We start from the raw sequence: 17,064 nt of genomic DNA on the forward strand, positions 1-17,064 counted from the left end.
TGTATTTGTTTTTCTTCCTGTTCATCTAAAAAACAATGTAGAATGTTTGTGATGATGAAAAAATGGAACAGTCAGTAAGAAAATGGCAGAAATGAAATTAATCTGTAGAGGACTAATATTTAAGATCTAATATCGCAATAGACATTTAGAAAATACATTTTTTGGGGCGAAATGTGTCTAACGCACCTCAATTGTCAAGTTCAGAAACAAAAGAATATGTCCTAAAGAAGCCTTTGAAAAATGGAAAGAACTGATAGATGAAAATATGGATGTGTAGTATGTATATAAAATATGTGTTTTAAATTATTGTCCTCAATACATCAAGATTTTTTCAAAACAACTGGGTTTTAACAGACCTTTTCCACTAATTTTTAACATCATAAACACTGAAAGTCAATCAACTGATGTAAGGGAGAAAAAGTCACTCTGGTATTTAACAAAATACAAAATGAATTTAATACGATAATCATATTATTATAGTGAAAATTCCTTCTGTGAAGAATTACATAAAAATAAATATTCTTTGGTTTAAATCAGTAGACATCTTGCCATCAATGGAGAATTCAAGTCGAAAGGGGGGTCCTTTTTATTTCATTTTGTCCATGCCAACAGATGCCATTGGCTCATCCTCTGGGATAACCCCGCCTCCTCCTGATTGAAAGCAGGCATTTTGATGCTCCCTCCAGTCCTGCTCAGCAACACAATTTATGATTTTATCAACAGAATATATGGGCAACTATTAACCTAACAGTTTTTCAAATAGGTATAGTCAACAACAACAAAAACAACATAGTGGTCAAAGAAAAACAAAAGAGGTACAAGTCACACTTGAGTATTTGTTGCATTCTCCTGCCAAACTATGAATAAAAAAAATGTGACTTATAGTCCAGATAATACAGTAGTCCATATAGAACCTCACTCACCTTCCTCTGACAGAAAGTTGAGCAGTAGTTGACTTTACGACAACCCGTACACTCGCTCTGGGCTAAACGGCCACAATTCTCGCACATCTGCAAAACAACACATTTTGACACATTTCAACCAATGTGTAATGTTGCAAAATGTCTGATTAGATCTAAACTAATTACAAAAACATGCATTGATAATGGAATGCATGTTGCTTTAGTATAAAGATAGGAAACACAGAAATACAAGATCACTCTGGATAATTCTGGATGAGTTGCTGAGCAATGCAGACATTTAAAAAATAAAAAAACCTACATTAAGGATAACCTCTGTTATGTCCGTGCTCCGTTTGGCTTGAGAATCATCTGACGTCTGGAATGTAATCTGGTTCTGGAAGGACTGACTGACAGCACACTGAACAAAAAAAAGAACAGCCAATGAGGTATTTGTACTCAAGGGAGAAGGTTCTGTAATCCCTTAAAAATCACAGAATATTTGGTGACCCTAATTTACCGTTTTCAGATTATCTGGCCCATATTAACCGCGATATTCGAGGGATTACAGTATACTCATTATACTTGTATAATGACAATAAAAGTATTCAGAAATTCAGTTGATTTCACACTATGATAATCATGTCAAATTTGAGCATTTATTCTCCTTTGCGGGTGTGTTGAGAGTGATTCTCTTCACATTGTGACTGGTTATCTTTAGTATGTGTGCTGTAATGCATGTGATTACCCTGTGGGTGGTTATTATCCTGTTTGAGGGTGTGTTGATGCTACATGCTTACTTCCTTGTGTACTTTATTCTCCCTCTTGGCCTGTTCGATCAGGACTTTGAGATTTTGCACATTACTCATGAGGGTATTAGCCATCTCCTCCAGGTACAGCCAGGTGTTCTTTGGGCTCTCACTCAAGAGCGGAGGCCCCATTGCCACGGTTGCCCCGGCCACTGGCCCCACTATTGGCCTCACCTCCAGCGTACCCATCAGTGAGGCTGAGTGTTGGGTTTATTCTGTTTTATTATTATAATAGTTATATTAATTCATTTCTTTATTAAATCAATCTCTTTCTTTTCTTTGTATTAATTCATTACTTTGTTAAATCATTCTCTTTCTGTTTTTCAAAAGTCTTAAGGTCACGCCAAGTCATCTTTAACCTAGACAGCCTGTTCCAGGATGGTTATACAAACAATCCACCCAATCTGGGTCCTTGAGATTTGGTGGGCCCTTGGTGACGAGGACAGGGCTAGTCGGACAATAACAAGAATATTGTTATCGTTATGTAACCGTACACTTCGGGTTTTTCTGTATGTAACGATTATATGATTATGATTATATTATATGATTCTTAGGTCAAGGAGGTTGTATAATTACTCTAATCTAAATGTTGTTAGGTCTAGTCCCTGTCCTTGTTATTAGTAAAATACCTTGATTGTTATTGTAGTCCCAGATGTTGTTTTTACTCATACGTGATGGAATGATCAACAACTCTGTAACTTGTGACCATAAGAATAGGACGAAAATGTCTATTCGAGGAGACGTTCGGAAGTTGTAAGGGACACTTGCTGTAACTCTCCCTTCCGGAGGCTTTTACCTGTTGAATCCATTTCTATTTAATTAAATGTCAATAATTGAATAAGATGTCTTCCTGCAGTTATTGATAATTACGGACGAAGGTAATTATTAATGAACCTGACATTTTGGTCCTTCGAGCCATGGAGGTCAATATACCGGAGCGAGAACCCAGGCGCTGCTGTTCGACATCTGGTAAGTGACCGTGCGCACGGCGTCTTCAAAACCCTTGGTGGGCCGGAGTTTTTCGACGGGGGCGCCTGGATTCTCGGCGGTTGAAGACTTTTCCTGCTGGAGGGAGACATCTGATGGATCTCGGGTAAGTCCACATTAATGTCTGCATGTTGTGAAGGTGTTTACAAATGCGTTAAAGGGACATTGTATGTGAGGCCCATTGTTGGGCTGGTTTCGCGTCCTGGGTGACGGCGATAAAACCCTGTGTTTATACTAGTCAATGGCAGGTACGGTGGGGCACTTTGCTGGAAAGTGTCCTGTGTCTCAGGGGTAGGCACGAATGTATTGTACTAGAGGTACAATATTGGGGCCGGGGAGTGTCCTGTGTCTAAAGGGTAGGCACGAATATACGTTGTATGTTGTTTGTGTGGTTTCTGCAGTAAAATTAAGATAAGCCTAGGAAATACAGTCGAAGGAGTGATAATAATAAAAATAGATATAATAAAGTTAACTCTGTGAGGCACACGAACTCACTACAAAAAAGTAAAATATGGGAAACACGTGTTGTAAGGCGGGTTTGGATGACGATCCAAAAAAAAAAAATACGTCTAACTTGTAAGGATTGGAAAAAATTGGAAAGACAAAGCGCTTTAAAAATATTACACAGCTATATTTATGGATAAATAAATATGGGTTTGCTGGCCAGCTTAAAATGCATAAAATGCAGGATAATATATGCACTAATGCATAGAGGTAATATACATATATAAATAATATGTGAGTGGATAAAAGTGTAACAGCTTGTTCCACAGACACTAATGGAGGTAATATACATATATAAATAATATGTGAATGGATAAAAGTGTAACAGCTTGTTCCACAGACACTAATGGCGAAATAAGGCCGGGGAGAAGTTAAAAATACTACTTTGGGAAAATAGTGGGGGCTCCCTCGGATAACGGGGATATATATTTAAGACCGTGGCGGCGGGAAAGTACTGTTTGGTAAGGAAAAAATAGCGGGGCCTCCTCGGCTGACGGGGAAAATATTTACCGAGATAGGTGACGGGCGCGGAGGAAGTTTAACAAAAATAAAGGGAGCTAGAAAATTAATGGGGACACTGGTATTTGATTTGGTTAATCCAGGTATGACGTTTTGTGATTACAATTAAATTGGTTTTTTTGTGATGCTTGGGCTTGTATAACAACAATTAGAATGGTTATTTCCAAGTGCTGGTGGTGCTTTGTTAATATAACCTATATGTACTGTCAATTTACAGCAATGTGATGGCTTATTGCAGCTTGGTTTTTGATCCCGTCCGCTAACGGGAAGATGGTGTTTAAAAAGACAAAAGAATATATACAAAATGATCATTTAAATTTTAGCAGGGAATGTCACCTGTGTTTTTATTATGCTCTAGACTTGCAAAAAAATGTGTCAACTGCGGGGGAAGCGTTTCTGGTGCAGCGGCTGCTGATTAGATGGGAGTGAAACATGTGGGCCGCGGGGCAGACGATTTAACTGTGTTGGGCTTTCGGGAGCGTTCGGACCGTGTAAACGACTAAAATTTTGTGATCCCTTCCGTGAAGACATTATAATAATAATAATTGGCCTTGGGGGTGCTGAAGCAAACTTGAGGGCAGAAAATGGGTTTTTGCCATATTGTTGTGCTTGCAGCATACATATTCTGGATATATGGGGTCTTGGAAAAATATTGTTATATAGTTGAATATCGGAAGAGGGGTTAATTTGACGTTTTAATGGTTGTCTTCTCTAAAAAGCGTTGTATTTGGGCACAGGGAAAAAGCTGGTTTGTAAACATAAGATAACAATGCTGTTTTCGCAGCAAGAGTGGAGGTCATAGTTAACGGCTAATTGCGTTTTCTGTTTGGACTTTTCAGAATAAGAACAATACATGGGCTGCAAGAAATGCAAGGTTATGCGAATGCTTTCGCATTGATATTTTGGGTTTTAAAATGAAATGTATTAAGAGGATAGAAAAAATCTGTTCAGTAAAAGGTTGATTTGGTAAAAAGCTTTGGATTTGGGAAATAGATCAAAATAGTCATTTTTGAGCAATTGTGGATTTCAAAGGGCTCTTAGTTAAAGGAAACTAGCTTTTGGAGGATAAAATAATATTAATACTATTTCAGAATTTTTTGATTATTCAAAATACTTTAATCCAGGAGGTTGGCTGTTTAAAAAAAAAAAAAGGCCAGGATGACAAAATTTACAATATTATGGTATATTGGTGACGATAAGGTTTTTAAAACATTAAAGTTTGTAATTAGGAATTGTCTAACAAAAGGTTGATTTCTCTCATTTAATTGTTGTAGATTTTTGTTTTGGTAACAGGCTATGGGAAATGACTCGTGTCTTAAGTAAACAACATATGAGGTGATTTACAAAGTATAGTAGGTATTGAATTATTTGGCTGTTAACGACATCAGATGGGAAATTTACAATGCAATAGTGGCATGATAAAATTCATGGCATTCATCCAAATAATTAGGTGAATTGTAAATAAAATAATTGGTTTAGGATGAGCATATTTTCCCTAAGAATGGAGTAACATGGAATGTTTTTCAAAGTGCACTTGAAAGAACATTGTCTGTTGTCCTGGCAGGAGGAAATATGCTTTGTCACAGGTCATATTGATGACTTTAAGGATATTACGGATTGGATAGGCATTGGTCAATTGATACAACCAAATAACGTTGCTTTTACGGCATTAAGGGCATGCAAATTGGTGAGAACTTTAGCAACGATGGGGTTAATACGCCTGAATGTTACAGTGATAACGAGTGACAATAACAAGCTTAGATAAGGGAGGGAAAGGAGAAATTCTCCAAATTCCAGAATCTGGCTTAGAAACAGGTTATGTTAGTCGTTTTGGGTTTTTGACAGGATGTGGTAGTACATTAATTCTGGGAAATTTTGGGAAATTGGGGACCCCATATCTAAAACAAGTTTGAGACAAATGTGTAAATAGGCTCTATTTGGCGCTGGATGCACGAATTCTAGTGGGGCCTTTCATGTTTTGAAACAAGTGACGCTTTAGGTAGATGGGTTGTCTATGAACAAAATGGGATGGGCGAAATTCGCTTACAAATTAGGCGTGTTATCTTGGTTCATAGAATTTGGAGTCAAGGCGACGTAATAAAGGCCATAGGCGTCATGTTGTATAAAATAGGCGTGGATGAATTAGTTTTACAAATGGGGGAGATTATCTTATCACCTGAAACAAGTAGAAACAAAATTGGATGGCCGCATTAAAAGGTGATTGGCATGCTATTAGAGGGAATTGGGATTTTCCAAAAAAAAACCTGATAGGGAGCCATTAGGTCATGGCGGCTGTGAAAATAAAAACCTTAGATGTGAAACTATTCCCACCTCAATTCGGGGAACAAACAGCTAAACTGATAGCATTAAAAAGGATATAACTTTGTGTGAAACTTGAAGGTAATTTTTTACAAACGGTTAAAATGCTAGAGTGGGGGTGTGTATATTAAAGGATCTACTAATGAATGCGGGGTGGATCCAGACCTTCCGGAATGTGGGGTATTCATGGCGTCCTCGAGAATTTGTGGATTTTCTCCGGGTACTCCAGTTTACTCCCACAAAATGAAATTATGGATGCTAGACTGGTTGAACACACTAAATTCTTCTGTTTATGAGTGTGAGCGTGAATGATAGTTTGTCTTTTTGTGTTTTTTGATTGGCAGACCACCGAGACATAATCTATCAATAAAAGATCAATAAAGAAAATAATTTGGGCTTGAGTCAAGGGAAGACCTATGTCTCGACAAGGGGGAGGTGGCCTTGCTACAACGGCACTACAAGGCTTAGGGTTTAAATCTATATGCATACCCACATATCCATTTCAAAAAATACATATAGATTTTATTTTATTTTTATTAGATCATATGGATATCATTCCACGATATGGAATTCCAGAAACTATTTATAGTGATAATGGCTCCCATTTTGTTAATATAATAGTTGTCTACCATCCACAATTGGCGGACCTTATATGAAGTCCTGTTTGGTAGACCTTACAAATTGTTATTATTCACTACACAATGACAATTGGATGATGAGGCGAATCTATCAGAGAAAAAAAAAAAAAAACACACACACCAAATTTAGACTATCAGAGGGAGATTTTGCTTCTCAACAGGAAACGGACGAAGCGACGGTGATTCTTGAAGACTGGATGCTGATAAGCAGCATAAAAGAAGAAACATCGGAGCAACGCAAAGTGGGAGGGTCCTTGTTACTGAAAGGGGACACGGATGCACCTTTCCCACAGTAAGAAGGTTGTCTAAATTGAAACGTTTCAAGAGGAAAACTCCCTAAACAAAGACAAAAAGTCATGTTGAAAACAATTATTGCTTTTGGGGCAATGAGATTAATGATGATTGTGATTCTATTCCTTTCCACAGTAGGGTTGTTTTCTCCAGTTGGAGAAAAAGGCGGAGGCGTTTCAATTGAGGATACACCTTCTTACGGGAGGGTAAACCGAGAAACATACACATTTACATTTAATTAACATTACCTACTAAATCAAATTTCCACATTGTAAATATATATTTGGACTCGGCGACGTCCCGGTTGCCATACAAAAAGAGATGGTGGGAAATATGTGTGGTACATTAACAGCAAAAAATTAAAGATTGGGAAAAGCCTTGTTGCAGAAATTGGTCAAGATTGGAAAGCTTGGACTGACATATTAACCTGTGAAATTTATTTCTGAAACAGGGATTTCCCAAACGGGGGATAATTGGGCGCTGTTAATGGAGTGTAAAGAAGGCAAGCACTATGTGGAGCTACTTTGGTAAAAGGGTGGTCTCAATTGAAACATTGAGGGGACGGGTAAGATAAACTTTCTGACTTAATAAGATACGGGAAACACCAATATTAATTGAAAGATTATTGCTCAGCAAGCAATACCATAAAACTATAGGGAACTCTTTTATATTGGGTTTGACGTCTCCATATGGTTTCAATTGAGACTAAACCATCTTACAAAGGATTAGGATAACCTACCAGACAAGGGAAAATACGATGGGGTCTAACAACTCCCTCAATCACCATTCATTTGGGGAAAAGTGTTTTTACAAATGAAAAAACGTGTCCTACTTGGCAAGAAAAAATATTGAAGCAGTGTTTATCCTGTTACGCGGTAAATAGGAAGTCAATTTTTCCACTGTTTAATCATTTTACCTGCTTAAACCTTACAGGGCATGGTCTGAAGCTGGGGGCGATAAATGAGACGTGGTGTACCGGCGTTCTAAAACAAACTACACCCCTGATACCACGTTCTGGCCTATGGTGGCGGGGTGGTAGATAAATTATACGACTCCTGCCGAAACGCGGCAGGACTAGGTACTTTGGTCTCACTGCTCTTACCGGTGTCTGTTTTTCCATCCACAGTGGAGGAGATACAATTGGCGGCTCATAATTCGGAGGTGAAGGGTCGACCCTCCCGACATCGTCGAGAGGCATGGAGGGAAGGAGATCCAACATACATTGATGCGATTGGCATCCCCCGGGGCGTACCAGATGAGTATAAGCTGGCTAATCAGATCGCAGCAGGTTGGGAGTCTATCTTCCTTCTAATCACCCCAAACAAAAATGTGGATAGAATAAATTACTTACATTACAATGTTCAAAACTTGGAAATTATACTGAACAGGGATTTGTGGCCATGAAGGAACAACTGGCAGCTACCAGTCTGATGGCGTTCCAGAATCGCATAGCGGTGGATATGATCCTTGAAACAGGGGGCGTGTGTGCAATGTTTGGAAAACAATGTTGCACCTTCATACCGAACAACGCGTCACCCAGTGGATCTCTCACCAGGGCCATTACTGGCCTGCAAACACTGAACCGCAATATGCAAGAGCACTCTGGAGTAGATACGTCCGCATTGTCAGATTGGTGGGATAAGACCTTTGGAAAATCTAAAGATTTGGACTATAGGCACAATTACCGCTATCCTAACATTGTGTGGGTGATGTATTATCCCCTGTTTGCGCTCCTTGCTAAGCCGACTTATAACTACTGAAATTGCCCCTACAAATTCTAAAGTACATGAGTTGTATCTTATGGGACGGTTTGGGGAAAGCAGTGAGGTCCAGGAGTACGGTAAATCCGAGGACCAATTGGACGAATATAATTATGTTTTTTCTCTTTCAGACCAGCCATGGGAGTAAGGAGTAGGCAGATAAAATCGCAGTCACCGACATTTCCATTTAGTGATTACTAAGAAATGACTAATAACATTACATATTATAAAAACGGGGGAATGTTGGGTTTATTCTGTTTTATTATTATAATAGTTATATTAATTCATTTCTTTATTAAATCAATCTCTTTCTTTTCTTTGTATTAATTCATTACTTTGTTAAATCATTCTCTTTCTGTTTTTCAAAAGTCTTAAGGTCACGCCAAGTCATCTTTAACCTAGACAGCCTGTTCCAGGATGGTTATACAAACAATCCACCCAATCTGGGTCCTTGAGATTTGGTGGGCCCTTGGTGACGAGGACAGGGCTAGTCGGACAATAACAAGAATATTGTTATCGTTATGTAACCGTACACTTCGGGTTTTTCTGTATGTAACGATTATATGATTATGATTATATTATATGATTCTTAGGTCAAGGAGGTTGTATAATTACTCTAATCTAAATGTTGTTAGGTCTAGTCCCTGTCCTTGTTATTAGTAAAATACCTTGATTGTTATTGTAGTCCCAGATGTTGTTTTTACTCATACGTGATGGAATGATCAACAACTCTGTAACTTGTGACCATAAGAATAGGACGAAAATGTCTATTCGAGGAGACGTTCGGAAGTTGTAAGGGACACTTGCTGTAACTCTCCCTTCCGGAGGCTTTTACCTGTTGAATCCATTTCTATTTAATTAAATGTCAATAATTGAATAAGATGTCTTCCTGCAGTTATTGATAATTACGGACGAAGGTAATTATTAATGAACCTGACACTGAGGGGGATGTCACTGCCATCTTAGCCTGGGGAGACAGTGCCAATGCCGGTAAGGCTGTCAACACTGGCAGGACAGAAAGAGAGAAATCTTAAGACACATCCTATGTCTACATGTAAACTTTACCATCAAATTGTTATCAAATTTTGAGGATCTGGGAGTAAACACTTTGATAATGGAAAGCCTGTGTTGAGATTTCAACTGTTGACCCTTCAATCACTGAAAAGTCAGCTTTTTACTTAGTCCCCAGTCTACGCACATTTCCAGCAATTATCCTCATGCATGTTATGTCTTTAGAAAGAAATCTCTGACTTAACTACTAGACTACTTTCTCAATTTTACAGTTTGATGGAGCTATCGCATGAATTGGGCCAGAGTGTATCCAGGTTCAAGTGTCAGCCTCCAAGGTGGCTGACCTACCTTCTGGCAACTGTACCCTTCTTGGCATCAACCACACTGACCTGACCAGATGTCCAGCATTAATGACATCCATCAAATTATTACCCTCCCTCAGACATTCCTGGCAGGAAAAACAACCCTAAAAGTTCAAGCAAGGTACTAATACATTCTCCAAGAAAACATTTTACGTAAAAAGACCTAAATTTTCCTTTAAAACGATGGTGTGAATGGGCTTTTTCAAGCAATATGAAATTGTAGCAATCAAAATGGCCTCAAAGACCTAAGAATCAATATCTGTTGTACTGTTCACACAGAAAAGCAATGCTTTAGTGGTGGTATTAACACAAGTTTTGCATAAGGATTCTACTCAAAGATTTGCTTGACCGAGTCAATTCTTTGAAACCTGAACCACAAAATGACTAGAGAATTGATCTTTTTTGTTAAAAGTCAGAACCTGATTCTGCTTCTGAACTTGTGGTATTCGCTGATATCTTTCATATAGGTTAAGTTTCATATGGGTCGTCCACTTTGCCACATCTATGATAAGATGACATTATAATTCATTATTCAAGTGGCATTCAGCAAGGGGACACGTGTCCAGGACTGGTGTCTCCCGAGATCTCATTACAATGAGGCTGTAACCTATCAGGACGAGGCGTCTTCTAAAGGAATGATGTTCTATATGCAGTACCCTATAGAAGTGCTCCACTACAGGAGAACATCCATTTGTCTAGCTATACATTTTCTTCCAATTACCCACATCTAGGTCATTGGACCGTGAGTTCAAGTACAATTCCCAGATTTCCTGGCCCCTACCCATTCCATACAAACTCCAGTTGGTAATAGGCTAGATGGAGCTATTTTCAATTCTGAGTCTTCAACCACACACAGTACAGTTTCAGAACAGTGCAATATATGATAGATGGATTGATAGAGGTAATTGTGTCATAAATGGCATTCATAATAATTATACTCTACCTGTTGTGTCCGCGTACACCTCGCTCTGTGCAGAGGGGTCTGAGATAATGGTGGCCGCGTCACCAGTGGGCGAGCGTTCGAATGTCAACGTGCCTGACGGGGTGATCTGACCAACGGGTGACACTGTAACTGTGGGACAATCATGACAACACCATTTTTGTATGATTGGATGTGACCGCACTGGGATAGAGTGGACATTGGGGATTGAACTCACAGGTGGTCCCTGGGGTCAATGTGATGTTTTTGCTGGCCTGAGTTTCTTTTTTGATGGAAAGGGGCGATGGATCTGTGTCTTTACGCCTCCTCTTGTATGGGACAAAGAGACGTACTGGTCCGTTCTAAAGACAATAAGAAGTTGCTTCAAACAGTCATATTATTAGGTACACATAAACAATACAACAAGAGTCAAAAGATTCATTGTAAAAGTGAAAAATACCATTGTGATATTTTCTTCTTCCATGGAGTCTCCATCCTTGCAATAAAAGCATAATAAAAATCATATATGCATGATTTAGAATATCAAGTAGCAGAATAAATGATATACAGGGAATGAATTGCCAGGAAGGACAAATGGAACAAATCATGTTTTTTCATTCATTTTCTGAAATGCTTATCCTCACAAGGGGTCCTGGAGGGTATTCGAGCACCAGGTGTGGGACATCCTGAATAGTTGGCTAGCCAATCGCAGGGCACGAGGGGGCATACAACCATTTACGGTCGCAGTCATACATAGGGGCAATTTAGAGTGTTCAACCAGCCTATCATGCATGTTTTTGGAAGATGGGAGGAGACTGGAGTACCCAGAGAAACCCCACACAAGCCACATGCTAGTTCCACATAGAATGACTCACCTGGGATCAAACCCAAGACCCCAGAACTGTGAGTCCCGAGCGTTAACCACTCATCCACCAGGCTGCCCCGCGCCATTAATCATCATGTGAAAATTGAATGAATATAATGATACTTCAGTAACTCACCAAGATCATGCTGTCAGAGCAGGCTGCACATGTGCACGAGGCAGCGTGAGGGTTCAGGATGCGATCCTGTACATAGTCATAACCCATCCAAGAATTAGACCACACAGTCCAAGTGCTGTAATTACTCATTAATGTAAGTGGTTAAACAGTAGAAATGTTTGGACCTGTATGAGGCAGAGCAAAGGCCTTCCTGCATATCGAATGCTCCTCTTCCAGTCTTTGCTGCTGGCACGACCTGCCAGACCCTCAAACTCTGTCGGTGTCAACCACTGTTGATTGTGTTTGATGCAGCGACCTTTACCGCCTGAACACACCAAACAAAATTTGGTAAACTGAACTAAACGAGGTCATATGGATACAGCAAATTGTGACATAGTGGGTACAAATGTATAAAATGGACCACCATGATGCTAGAGATCAAAAGAATTCCCATAACATATTCCACTCATGCAATGCAATAGCATACAGAAATTAAAAAAAAATGTTGACAATAAATTGTATTCTTCATTCAGCGTTGTGCTGTTTACTTACAGGTTTGTATATTATTGCCACAATTTTGAATCGCATACCTCCATTGTGGAATAATACAAGGTTGTGGGTCATGTGATCACCTGAACCAAGACGGCTCTTGACAAGGATGCCACTGGAGTTCCGGCATCGCACTGGAAGCTCACTGTTGTAAACAGATGGATCCCAGTTGTACTTTGAGTTGCGCTCTTTGTCCTGTGGAGGAGTCAGAAGGTTGGGTGGAGTCACCAGTCCTGGACAATAAAACACCCTGACTTAGTGAGGCACATTTGTTCCTTTTAAAAGGATTCACAGATAATTACAAAAGCACACATGCACACCCAAACACTAAACGACACCTGTTGAGATGGTAGCGTTGGACTTGAGTCTGTCTTCTACAATATCCGACTCAGCGTGGACAACCATCAGTGTTGTCTTCGGGCTACCCAGACCCTCACCAAGCTCAAGATTGCTCCTTCCACTCTATCACACGCAAACTTCTATTGAAATACACACATATACCCTATTTTTTTGGACTATAAGTTGCATCTGAGTATACATTGCCCAAAAAGTCGCACCAAAAGACTTTTTATGCTTTAAAAGTGGTGAAATGACTAAAAATGGAACACATTTTCATGTATATCTACGTTTAAATTCTCAATATGGCTATCAAGGAATAACATTTGAAAATATGAATTGTTCATGGCGCTCTCTGTCAAAAGGTTTCCAACCCCTGTGCTAGACTAACCGTTTTTCAGCCTTAAAAAATAACATCACGGGGAGTCCATGGTCAGACATAAAATAAAAACACCCCTCGGACAGTGTATATATGTATGGAGTGTTTACGGTTTACCCACTAGTATTCGAAATAATAACAGTCTAATATGACTTTCCCAGATTCATCCACATTTTCAGTATTTTTATTGCTACATGTCAAATAGGTTTACCAGTGGGTGCAGTATATTCTCAGATAACCAACAAGCCCTAGCTTTCCTGATACACACTCTCAAGGCTGAGCAATTTGTTGAAATGACTGAGTTCAGAGATAGCTGTGTGTATGGCCAATCCATAAAAAAATCAGTTTCTTAACAAATTCTTGTAGGCACAAATAGGATGAGAGAAAACTTGAAAGCTGAAAAGTTTCCCGGGAGTTTCTGTTTTACATAAATCACCAGAACCGCAGTCACAAGTCTTTCAGGATGACACAAATGACATTTAAAGAAAAACAGGCCTCAATTCAACAAAGAGAAGGAATCAAGGCAAAACGGTAGTCAAGAAACATTTGTATGTTTACTAGGATTTTGAGGGAAAAAAAATTATCTAAGCTTTCCAAGGAGTTTGAACAACTTATGTCTCATCGCAGAAATGTAAATCTACAGAAAGCCTGATCTCAATTATTCTTTTTTTAACTTCTATATATAATCAATAAGGTCCCTATTTTAAACATTAAAATTGTGAAACTATTCAAACCAATATCATACCTGTCAATCTCATCCAATTGCTCCCCGTATTAATGTTTGCAATTCCCCTTTTTAAGCGATAAAAAAAATAAACGAACAAATGCAACGGAGCACCAATTCACTCACAGAGGGCGCACATAAAAGTCTGAAATTTTCACCAAATTTTCTGATGCGCTATATTAATATAGTGAAAAAAATATATATATATAAATGTAATATATGCTTAAAGTATGACAATACTATTAGCAGTCACCGATGACGTTTTCATCTGCTACCAGTAACCGAGACGATCCGGATTAGAGCCGAATTGGTTAAAACGAGATCGGTTTTGCAAAAAAAAATTACTTAACAAAAATCCCACACTAAAGTTGTTATGCGGCGTACAAAATTTGAAATGCTCAAAAAACTTATAAGTTGACAGCTATGAAATATGGTATTGGAAAATCGAACAAATATGGAACTATGTATTTGTGTGTACGTGCGTGTGTGATGCTGCACCAAAACGTGTTCTGGAAGGGTTTCCACTCCGTCCACCGGGTTGGTGAAAACACTGTCGTCTGTAGCCTGAACGTCTTCCACCGCTACTGTGGACACTTCTACACAAGGACATAATAAAATCACAAAAAGTGTACTTTAAAAGTTAAATACACCTCACAACACAATGCCATTTGTGGTCTACATATCACATGAACATTATATCATAAATTAAACAGCCACCAGACGACGACAAACAAAGGAATTGTACCATTAAATTGTTTACATGAGAGAAGTTAATCGCATTAATTCCTTTTTTTGCAGTATTTCAATTACTTCACATAGATTGGGGAATTTCAAAATAAACGTGATTGGACAACATTTTTTTCCAGGTTGTCAGGATTATAATAAAAATGTAATTACAGGTAAGTAGTAATTCAGTGTGGAAATGGTTCAGTCAAGTTGCCTTTGTATTTATCGTATTTGTTTAACCATTACAGACAAAGCATGAGGCTAATTTACTCTAGATGGCAATGAACTCTTGATCTAATTAGTAAATGACTCTGTTTCTTTACGAGACCCTGTGACGCTAGAGCTAGAAGGTTTCTTATGTTCTAAAGACCAAATCAGTGAAGCTCGGTTAGTTATGTAACAGTACAGGGAACAACACAGGCATTGTTGTTTTGGGCAAATCTTAATTGAATTACATTGACTATTATTAGGGTGAACCGTGCATTGCATCTCTTTTTATTAAACCCAATTGATATCTTCAAAGTAAAAGTGATTGAGTAAGAACATTCAGTTATATAACTTTCCAATTGTATTTTGCAAGTTTTGATTAGATTATCTCCAAATATATCCTGTTTCCTCTCTGATTCCAAAAACATGGATTTTAGATTGAGTGATCACTCCAAAAGGTAAGTATGAAAATGAGCGTGTTGGATGAGTGCTTTTACAACTCTGCAATTGGCTAGCAAACTGTTCAGTTTGCCCATAGTCAAACAATAGCACCTTGCACCCTCAAAACCTTTGTAAGAATAGGGAGTGTGGATAATGATTGCAACATAAAAGTTGTTTGAGGTCATTCCAGTATTGGTGGACATAATGGCTTTATTCCGTTTTTCTGCTGTATTTCCGGTTTCACTGCCAATGTAATCAAGTGATGTCCAAACCATATTCAAATTGGACCTATCACCATCATTCATTCATTTTCTGAACTGGCTATCCTCATAAGGATCACGGGGGGTGCTGGAGCATATCCCAAATAACTGCGGGCACTAGGGTTACCATACATAGGGCAATTTAGAGCAAGAGTGCCCAACTCCAGTCCTTGAAGGCCCTCTTTTACCACACCCGAAATGATTAACGCTGTCCAGAAGCTTGATAACGATGCTAATTATTTGATTCAGGTGTGGTGATGAAGGGAGACATGGGTTGGGGGCCCCCGAGGACCAGAGTTGAGCTCCCCAGCCTGCCCTGCATGTTTTTTGTATGTGGGATAAAACTAGAGTACCCAGAGAAAACCCACACAAGCCCTGGGAGAACATGCAAACTCCACACAGTGAGCACCACTCGGGTCACCAATACTTCTATGTAAATAAATATATTTTTAAAAAAGATTTCAATCCTCTCTTTAAAAAAAAAATTAATAAATAACCGAAAAAGTAAAGGGTGTCTATAGAAATACTTCCACTGACAAATAACTAACTTAAAATGACAACGAGTTCATTGTAATTAATTCAAATAAAAACTAAATACATTCGTTTTCTTTTCTGTTACAATACTACAACGTTGAAGTGTTATGCGGAAAGTGGTTCAACTTTCTTATTTTTCGCGTCGCAACTATTGCTGTGACGTTGCGGAATTTGCGGCCTGCATCCTCGCTCGGAACTCGGCGACTTGCCTGAGAAAGCCGACTCGGCCTCGTCGGCGTTCGGCATCGCTTCGGCTCCCATGTCGATGTTTACCGGGGCTGCTATCACAGACATCGTGGAGACTTCGGCCTCCGACTCGGTATCCGAGCCCGCCCGCTGGGGCGGTTCATCCAGCCCGAGCGCCTTCGTGGCTGATTCCGTTTCGTCCATTCCTCCGGCGAACGGCACGACGAGAGCCGAATGCCACCGAAGAGCCACGGGGAACGCCGAGGAAGCACACCGTCACAATGTGGCTGATATTGCCTTTTCTACGCAGATAAAATGAACAAAAATGCACAGTTGTGCGAAACAAAATAATGTTGCTCGACGGGTAAGGCCTCCACGCTGCTTGTTTGTCTACAAGTCTACGAAACAATGACTCGCCGGAAATAGCCGAGCGACCACGAGTTCAACCGAATCGAGTGCTTCTTTGCACGAATGACGACGTCACGACACGCCGGAAATAGCCGAGCGGACACGAGTGCAACCGAATTGAGTGCCTCTTTACACGAAGGACTCCGTCATGATTTACTTTACACTTGTTCAAGATGTTGACAGATGCATAATAACAGCTCAATGGAAATTGCTTGCATATAAAACCCCTGCAAAATTTGCATGCTTTCTGTACCAGTGGGAACCAGACAACCGTCAAATCCAGCAAGTTTGTAGCACTTATCATCTTTTAAAACTA

At 39.3% G+C, this 17,064-nt stretch overlaps 1 protein-coding gene across 3 annotated transcripts; it reads right to left on the minus strand.

The window, feature by feature from the left end:
• Positions 1 to 432: 432 nt before the first annotated feature.
• LOC144215451 (deformed epidermal autoregulatory factor 1 homolog) lies at positions 433 to 16,819 on the minus strand. Of its 3 annotated transcripts, XM_077744387.1 has the most exons (14): positions 16,364 to 16,818; positions 14,485 to 14,582; positions 12,886 to 13,009; positions 12,631 to 12,780; positions 12,184 to 12,323; positions 12,020 to 12,085; positions 11,479 to 11,514; positions 11,257 to 11,380; positions 11,043 to 11,171; positions 9,666 to 9,731; positions 1,700 to 1,905; positions 1,222 to 1,320; positions 924 to 1,010; positions 433 to 688 (listed from the first exon to the last, which is right to left on the minus strand). In XM_077744387.1, the coding sequence occupies exons 1-14, from the start codon at positions 16,542 to 16,544 to the stop codon at positions 587 to 589; spliced, it is 1,608 nt and encodes a 535-aa protein (XP_077600513.1). In that variant the 5' UTR covers positions 16,545 to 16,818; the 3' UTR covers positions 433 to 586. The 3 variants fall into 3 exon arrangements, with proteins under 3 accessions (XP_077600513.1, XP_077600514.1, XP_077600515.1); XM_077744388.1 differs by lacking the exon at positions 12,886 to 13,009 and having other exon boundaries at positions 12,631 to 12,742; positions 16,364 to 16,819; XM_077744389.1 differs by lacking the exon at positions 16,364 to 16,818 and having other exon boundaries at positions 12,886 to 13,026; positions 14,485 to 14,567.
• Positions 16,820 to 17,064: the final 245 nt, after the last annotated feature.

Source organism: Stigmatopora nigra, chromosome 22 (assembly GCF_051989575.1).
Source record: "Stigmatopora nigra isolate UIUO_SnigA chromosome 22, RoL_Snig_1.1, whole genome shotgun sequence".
NCBI classification, from domain to species: domain Eukaryota; kingdom Metazoa; phylum Chordata; class Actinopteri; order Syngnathiformes; family Syngnathidae; genus Stigmatopora; species Stigmatopora nigra.